Raw genomic sequence first — 9,042 nt, 5'->3', positions numbered from 1 at the left:
TTTATAGAAATTGAAAAAGGAAAATGTTTCAGATGAATGTTATTGTAATGTTGCGGGAAGGACATTTTACAGGAACAAGTGATGAAAACGCTAAAAAAGAACTATATGCAATTTTGTTCACCTGTTTACATGTTTTTACATGTTTTACAGACTGTAATGGGTAAAATTAAAATTCATATAGTTTTTTAATTTGGGAGAGTCAAAGAGTTGCAGAAACACCTTAAATCACAAAAAAACTTAACTGCAGAAAATACATGTTTCAGTAGTGACATTTCTTAATGTTCCACACTGACTTTCAGACTTTGGGACACATTTACTTCAAAATCAATGGGATCGAACTGCTCACCATGTGGCCATGAGGGACAGGGATGCAGCCTCACTTCCTGCTCTAAAATGCAGGGGCGTGGCTGAAATAAGGCTCCGCCTACAGACTAGATCTTGATTCCTTGTAAATATCTGAAAGCGAGATTCTTTTTTTAATAAATATAAAACATTTTTAATGCAGTTCTGCAACATTTTTGCTAAGCATGTTATTTTCAGGCTGTGGTCAGCAGCACAGGGCACATTTTTGCTGGCGGCTAAGCTGACAGCTAGAGACGGAAATGCTTGGTTATCACAGTATATCATAAGAGTGGCAGGGTGCTAGATAACATCTTAAAGTGTACTATTCTCACGCTGCTCTCAACTTCACAGCGTTTTAGATTGAAACAGTCAGATTTACGGCCTGATTAACTTTATGTGAACTCTGGTGTCCTTTATATAGTCAAGAGCTCCTAACAGTGGACAGTGGAGTAAGAGAGTTGTGTGAGTACCAGGTATCAAAGGAGATAACGTCAAGAATAATGTTATCCTGAAGCTAAAGCTAAAACTTTAAGAAATAGATTTTCAACCATGAAGCTAACTCTGTAAAGCTAACTCAGGAAAAATGTGTGTTTTCTTTCCCCAAGATGCAAACTTCAAAACCATGGTAATACACAAAATAAAATAATATAAAATAATATAATATAATATAAATATAAAATATTATTATTTATTTATAATAAAAGTAAGTAAAAATAAGTAATTAATAGTAATAACAAAGAAATGTAAAATCTCATAAAATAAGTATAAATAAATAAATGGGCCATTTATGCATGTTTTTTCCTCTGCTGTATATGAGAAAGACTCCGCCCACTAGACCTCCACCACTAAATAGAAGTGTGTCCACTCCTTCGGTTCAGTCACGAGTATCTCCTCCGAGTTCAATCAAAGTCCCTATAGGAAAGTTTGTCTGCTGAACGGTCAGTTATTTCAAGTTTTTCCAAGACCAGGCTTCTGTTTCTCTAAATGGAGAGTGGCCAAAATAACAGAAACCCAAGGCCTTGTTAATATTTCAAGAACAGATCTGAAATCAATGGGCATATTGGACAAAAACAGCATTAATAGTTTGTGGAATTTGGTAAAAAAAAAACATGTTTTTCAGCATGATCTGGCTGCTGCACATGCACAGATGTCTACAACAGGGGAGGGCTTTAAAACAGTGGTCGAGAAAAGAGTTGTTACATTGCCCCTGAATGTTTATTAGGAATTTTATTTATTAGGCTTGTTCTTGAAACCGAAAACAGAATTAACTGAAAATACTATTTTATCAAACTAAAAATACTGAGTTAAAAAGCATTTGCATCACCAAAGCCTCTGCTTTCATGGCATCTGCACTTTTTTAGTCCACAAGCATCTGGACTAGAAACTGGTCTAAGCTTATTGAGTACATACTTAATTACCTTTGGCCAGTTCAGTGTTAAAACGATGAATGTGGTTGACACCTTATTGCCTGTTCAAATATTCAGTACTGTGTGGCTGCAAATGAGGGAAGTGACCCTCTTCCTGTACATCTAACACATGCTAATGCTTTACTGGTTGAAGCAGAGAGCTGTGAAATCTGCATTAAGATACAGTGAATCATGAAGTCTCTCCTTTTTCTCACACTCAGTGTTCATCTGACATCAGCAGGTGAGTTTACTTTATGTAAACAGTTGTTTAGGTCAAATGTCTATATGTAATATATCTGTTGTCTGAAGAAAACCTCGTATCTCCAAAATGGTAACTTTACAGGAGACGGAAAAAACAAACGTTACTTTTAATGTAAGTCAATGGAACCAGACTTTCCCCCTCCCCCAAGTCATTTTGGGCCGTTTCTTTTGGTCCATTCATCGTGAAATTTACACACAATGTAAAGAACAACAGATTGTCAAAAACTGAAAAACAAAACAAAATGGAAAACAAAATGGAGATACAAGGTACAACAGTGACAACTGCGATATGTAATATATGAATGCAATATATAAATACAGTTTATAGGTATTGTAATATTTACTGTAATATAGTACAGCATGCAGTACATAGCAGTGCTCTTTGTCTTAGCTCATAACTTTGTTAATGCTTTCCAAAGGACCAGACGTTTAACCCCGTATATGGCAGATCCAAGGTTTTCTTATACACTTCTATAATTTAATATGATAATATAAGCTCTTTGACTGGGGGGGCGGGGTGCCTGACAATGAAATGTAAAAGATGAGCATGTCTTTACTTCAGAATATCCAAGACCATGTTTACATTCAGCACTGCAACAGTTTAACCATTTCTGCAGTTAAATCAATAGAGAACATTAAAATGGCTTTAGTCCTGTAATAAAAGAGACTAGTAACCAAAAATGTCTATATAACAGTGAATATAATGAAGTTATATAACAGAATGAAACACCTGTAATGTGTAGAAATCAGATGAGAATAAAATAAATCAGTCTAATAATGTAAATGGAACTGATGAAAAAAAGGAGTGAAAGAAAAATGCAGTCAGTACATTATAAGATGTTTCTATTGCCATTAAAATAACATTCATTTGAATTCATTGCTACTACAGATGAGCTTGGGAAGGCGGGGGAATGACACAGTACATAGAATGAAGTGAATATAAATGGAGAAATTAGTGAAAACATAGGCAGTTAATACTGCGGCAACGCCTCCCCCCCCGCTGTGGGCCCCAGAACTGCCTTCGCTTAAAGTCAATCTAAACTCAAAATGGGCCTTTATTATCTTGTTGGGTCCTGATCATATAATAACAAAAACAGGTTATTTACCTCAGACTGTCATATCAGACACTTTACCTGCACTTTTCACCATAAATGACTAAGTAACGGAGTTGAACACCTCATATTCCTCATTATGCTGATATTAATGCAGTAAAAACACAAAGTATACAATATAGAGCAGAAAGGCTAAAATTGTTTTTATCAAAATGTTTATTAAAATCTCTGATTCAAGCCATTTTCATTTCAAATAACTGAATGTTTTAAAAAAAAGGGTAACAGGGTTGCAATTTTAGCCTAAAATAAGCAGCATTCAGGAAGTGGTTAGCTTGATGCACATGTTGTATGCAAACCACTAATAACCATATCATTTATGTACATTTAAAAATATAAATGTATATTCTTTTAGGTATAATTTTGGTAACAGGATTGAATGGTCAAGCTTTTTTTTTATTGTGCTCATCTAATGCTAATTTTAATCATTTTATTTTAAGTACAAATCTCTTCACTACACACACACACACACACACACACACACACACACACACACACACACACACACACACCCCCCATCTAAACTGCTTATCTGGGTCACGGTGGGGTGCTGGAGCCTATCCCAGCTGTCCTTGGGCAGAAGGCAGGAATCACCCCGGACAGGTCGCCAGTCCATCACAGGGCCACATCTCTTCACTTTTTACAGAAATAAAAAAGTCACTTTATGCTTATGGAAAGGAGCATTAGTGTACATATCGCAATGTTCATATTTCGACTCTTTAACAACCTCGTAATTCAGAGGATCCAGTGACATACAAGAGAAGAACGTTTACAGGACGAAACATATCAGCTTTGGAACATTTTTGATTACTGCAGGATGCAACCGAGGAAATGTTCTAAACCTCCATTCATTCCTTTTAGACCTGGAGCCCCTAATATGGGCATAACGGCATGACAACACCACTGCAGTGCTCTATAATTTCAGTCATTGTTTTTTCATCCTGACAGCCACTCACTCTCTGCAGTACCTCTACACTGCAGTTACTCTGAGAATAAACTTCCCAGAGTTCTCTGTGGTGGGTCAGGTGGATGGACAGCAGATTGTGTACTATGACAGTAACATCAGGAAGATGATCCCAAAGACAGGCTGGATGAGGAACAATGAGGATGAAGATTACTGGAACAGTGAGAGCCAGATTAGTGAGCGTCATGAGGAGAACTTCAGAACCAGTGTGGATAATCTAATGCAGCGATTCAACCAGACTGAAGGTGAGCTTTAAATGTTGTCCCTACAGCCCCTTATCCATGATCACTGTAAAGTTCAGTCTCTCATTGCTTACTGCTTCTACTTACTTATCTCTGAAATACAGTTCCTTTCATTCATCAATGTGGGAGGACTCAGAAATGAAATGGAAAAAGTGTCTTGACCTTTATAAAACAGACAGTGGCTGTAAAAAATAACAACAGGCCTGAAAATACTCAAATCCACTGAACAATATTTAAGAAGTTTAAAACAACCAGAGCCGTGGTGAACCTGCAATAATACAAATACATAGACAAATACTAATACTAATACTAATAATTAAGAGGTTTAAAACAACCAGAGCCGCAGTAAACCTCCTCGGAAAAGGAGGAGTCTGCATGCTAATGATTTTGAGCTGGGTTCAAATGGGTGTTTTCTGCAGTGTATTAACAGGAACACGCGTGTGAAATTGAAAATCTCACTCCAGTTTCTTTACCAAAAGTTGGCCATTTTAATTTAGTTTTATGTTGCGTAAAAGATGAACTGCTTTTGGGTGGGTTTTTGGAGGTTGCAGGTGGGGGAAAAATAGGATCATTCTCCTGCTGGAAGGTCCTCAAGTTGCTGATATGAAAGAGAATTACAACACTGCAAATCCCATACAAGTGCTGTCTGAAATTAGCATTACTGTAGTAGTGGAAACCAGATTAACTACTTACATACTGAAGATTTAACCAATCCTATATGTGCAAAAATGTTTTAGATTATGTAATAGTGATATACGGTCTCATCATTTTTTTTAAATAAAGCGTTTCTGAATACCTAAAAGGCCAGTTTCAGTCCATTATTATTGGTTAGTTTCAATATAATCAATAGTGACAGCCCTGTGTGTCTCTGTAGGAGTTCACACAGTGCAGTGGATGTACGGCTGTGAGCTGCACGATGATGGAACCAAGAGAGGATACATGCAGTACAGTTATGATGGAGAAGACTTCATCAGTCTGGATCTGAACACTCTCACCTGGACTGCAGCTAATCAGAAAGCTGTTATTACCAAACAGAAGTGGGAGAGTGTAAACTGGGCTGCTCAGGTGAAGAACTACCTGGAGAACACCTGTTTTAGGTGGTTAAATAAGTATGTGGGATATGGCAGATCCACTCTGGAGAGGAAAGGTACAGTGATCTGATCTGTTACTGTAACTACAGCCGTTATTCACACACTTAAGTTTCACGTCTCATGCATTATCAAAGATCCTGTCTAATTTAAAAAATGTATTAATGTGTACAGTACAGAGTTGGCCACTGTATGCTGTGCGACTACTATCTACTATGAATTATTCAGTAACTACTACAAATTATTCAGTAACTGCTATGAATCATTCATCATTTATTATTAATTAGCCAGTAACTGAGTTATTCTGTAACTATGAATTATTAATCATCTGTTAATTATCCAGTAACTACTATGAATTATCTATGAATTATTCAGTAACTCCTTTGAATAATTTAGTACCCATTAATTCAGTATCTACTATGAATTATTCAGTAATTAGTACCCACTCTTATGTAAACCTGTGCTCTACCATCTGATTACACCTCCAGTCTGGTGGGGTAAACATGCTGCACATGAGCATTTTCAGTTTAACAGTAAAATCAGTAAGTAAAATATAACAGTACTGATTACATGACAAAATACTGCATTGCTTAATGTGATGCTGTGTCTCTTCCTTCTATTTCCTCCTCTCTCCAGTCTCTCCTGAGGCGTCTCTGTTCCAGAAGGACTCTTCTTCTCCAGTGGTGTGTCATGCTACAGGTTTCTTCCCCAAAGCAGTGATGATCTCCTGGCAGAAGAATGGAGAGGATCTGCATGAGGACGTGGAGCTCAGAGAGACGCTACCCAACCAGGATGGAACCTTCCAGAAGAGGAGCGTTCTGACTGTCTCACCTGAGGAGCTGAACAGACACGACTACACCTGCATCATTCAGCACAGCGGTCTGGAGAAGGAGGTGGTGCTACATGTGTCTGATCGCAGAGACCTGTCAGGTAGGAGAATCTGATTCTGAAGGGAAAAATCTTCTATTTTCAAGATCATTTGACTGAGTCATGTGAACACGCTGCTGTTTCAGGTGAAGTCTCATGTGGACGTGTATTTGGTATCATCATTAGTGCAATCTTGGCTGTTGTCCTTTTGCTGTGGATGATGAAAAAGTCTGGTAAGAAAAACTGGGATCTGCAACATAATTCTTCATGAAGACACACAGAGTGCATGTGCGTTTTTGCTGGACCTCCAAAGTGGGCCAGCCTATGAGAGTCAAACACCCAGATTTACACTATATTTCCAAAAGTATTCACTCACCCATCCAAATCATTGAATTTAGATGTTCCAATCACTTCCATGGCAACAGGTGTATAAAACCAAGCACCTGGGCAACTCAGCCACAAAGTGGTCGGTCACATAAAATGACAGAGCGGGGTCAGCGGATGCTGAGGCGCACAGTGCGCAGAGGTCGCCAACTTCCTGCAGAGTCAATCACTACAGACCTCCAAACTTCACGCGGCCTTCAGATTAGCTCAAGAACAGCATAGAGAGCTTCATGGAATGGGTTTCCATGGCCGAGCAGCTGCATCCAAGCCTTCCATCACCAAGCGCAATGCAAAGCGTCGAATGCAGTGGTGTAACGCGCCGCCACTGGACTCTAGAGCAGTGGAGACGTGTTCTCTGGAGTGACGAATCACACTTCTCCGTCTGGCAATCCGATGGACGAGTCTGGGTTTGGTGGTTGCCAGGAGACGGTACTTGACTGACTGCATTGTGCCAAGTGTAAAGTTTGTTGGAGGGGGATTATGGTGTGGGGTTGTTTTTCAGGAGTTGGGCTCGGCCCCTTAGTTCCAGTGATAGGAACTCTTAATGCTTCAGCAGACCGAGAGATTTTGGACAATTTCATGCTCCCAACTTTGTGGGAACAGTTCGGCGACGGCCCCTTCCTGTTCCAACATGACTGCGCACCAGTGCACAAAGCAAGGTCCATAAAGACATGGATGAGCGAGTTTGGTGTGGAAGAACTTGACTGGCCTGCACAGAGTCCTGACGAGCGAATACTTTTGGCAATATAGTGTATGTACAAGCGCAGCCCTGCACAGAATGTGCCTTGATGTGACCACAATATGCACCCACAATGTGAAGTTTTTGTTTTTGCACTAAATTTCGGATAACTTTTCCCAAGTCAAAGGTCACAGTTTGGCTTCAACGCTTTGCTCTCATGCTCTCCTAACATTGGCTATTATTACATTTAAAAGATCATGTTTCATTCTTTAGTAGCATTATACGTTATGATTGGTATCAGCACAGATTTCATAACCCCGCCTCCCTCTCTCTCCTCCAGAACCTTCAGACGAGTCTGTGTTAACCAAGGTCATCTTCTCTCCAGTGGATTATGAGCCTACAGGTCAGTTTGAGAGCTGAGGCTGTATGAAAGTTAGCAGATCTCTCAGCTGTGAATAATCGTTTCTTGTATGTTTATGTTTACAGAAATGGAGTAGAGAAGAGGAGAACAGGACCGAGACGATGAACGTTCAGTACTTTTTTCAGTATTATAATCCCTCATCCTTCCTTTTTATGAGAAAATATTTAAATGTCTTAATATAAAGTTCTCTACTTTTTCATCATGAATACCATAAATAAAGTCTGTATGTTGTAAATCACTCACTCGCCCCACTCGCCCTGATCTCAATCAGCTACAGACAGAGCCTGGCGGCCCTTAGTGTCTCCAAAGCCTGAGCTACGGGGGATATTGAGTAGAGGGTCTCTCCCACCTGTATTATGATTTAATATAAATCAAAAAACAGATTCCTAAACAGTGAAATAATGAACGGTCAGTTCAGATTAAAAGCGTGCTGTTCTTTATCAGGTGTTGCCATAAGGTGGCAGTATTGTGTAGAAGTAGGAACCCATCCACACTTGCACTAAAACTGACCCCCTCTGATAAACAGGACTGAAAGCTGCCCCCGTATTTCACACTTTGGACTGCACTCCCACTATCCCACACTCTGAAAAAGGAGGTTCCTCAAGGGTTCTTTAGTAAAAGCAATGGTTCTATTCAGAACCATGAGTTCTACATAGAACCAGTTCATGATCAAATGGTTGTTTGCATAATGAAATGGTTCTTAAGATTACAGAAAGTGTTCTATATGGTTCTATACTGAACCTTGTTTAAAATGGTTCTATATAGCACCAGAAAGGGTTCTGTTATTGTTACAGTGTCAAGCTTGAAACAACAGTGGCATTAACATTTTTTCATGCCACAGAGAACCATTTTCAAAAAGGTTCCACACAAAAGCATATCACGCATTCTTCATCCATCTAAAGAACCAACTCAAAAAGGTTCTTTATAGCATCAAAAAGGGTTCTGCTGTTGTTACCATGTCAAGCTTGTAATACTAGAAGAACCTTTTTTGGTGCTATATGGAACATTCTCCATCAGTCTGAGGAAAGATTAAAAAAGGTTCTATTCAGGAAGAAAAAGGGTTCTGTTATTGTTAGTGTCAAGCTTGTAGCAATAATAGAACCCCTTTTCATGCTACATAGAACCATTTTCAAAAAGGTTCTATATAGAGGCATATTAAACACATTCTTCATCCATCTGAAGAACCTATTCAAAAAGGTTGTATACAGCACCAAAAACTGTTCTGCTGTTGTTTACACTCTTAATAAAGATGGTTCTTCACAGGATCTTTAGTAAAGGC

General features: G+C 38.9%; 1 protein-coding gene across 1 annotated transcript; it reads left to right on the top strand.

Moving 5' to 3' along the window:
- Positions 1–1,895: 1,895 nt before the first annotated feature.
- On the top strand, positions 1,896–7,854 carry LOC118827156 (H-2 class I histocompatibility antigen, Q9 alpha chain-like). The gene is made up of 7 exons (XM_036598393.1): positions 1,896–1,989; positions 4,067–4,327; positions 5,199–5,471; positions 6,049–6,317; positions 6,401–6,512; positions 7,683–7,745; positions 7,829–7,854. The coding sequence occupies exons 1-7, from the start codon at positions 1,941–1,943 to the stop codon at positions 7,837–7,839; spliced, it is 1,038 nt and encodes a 345-aa protein (XP_036454286.1). The 5' UTR covers positions 1,896–1,940; the 3' UTR covers positions 7,840–7,854.
- Positions 7,855–9,042: the final 1,188 nt, after the last annotated feature.

Source organism: Colossoma macropomum, unplaced genomic scaffold (assembly GCF_904425465.1).
Source record: "Colossoma macropomum unplaced genomic scaffold, Colossoma_macropomum, whole genome shotgun sequence".
Taxonomy (NCBI): domain Eukaryota; kingdom Metazoa; phylum Chordata; class Actinopteri; order Characiformes; family Serrasalmidae; genus Colossoma; species Colossoma macropomum.
Note: the sequence above shows the minus strand (reverse complement) of the source record. Positions and strands in the feature narration are given on the sequence as shown.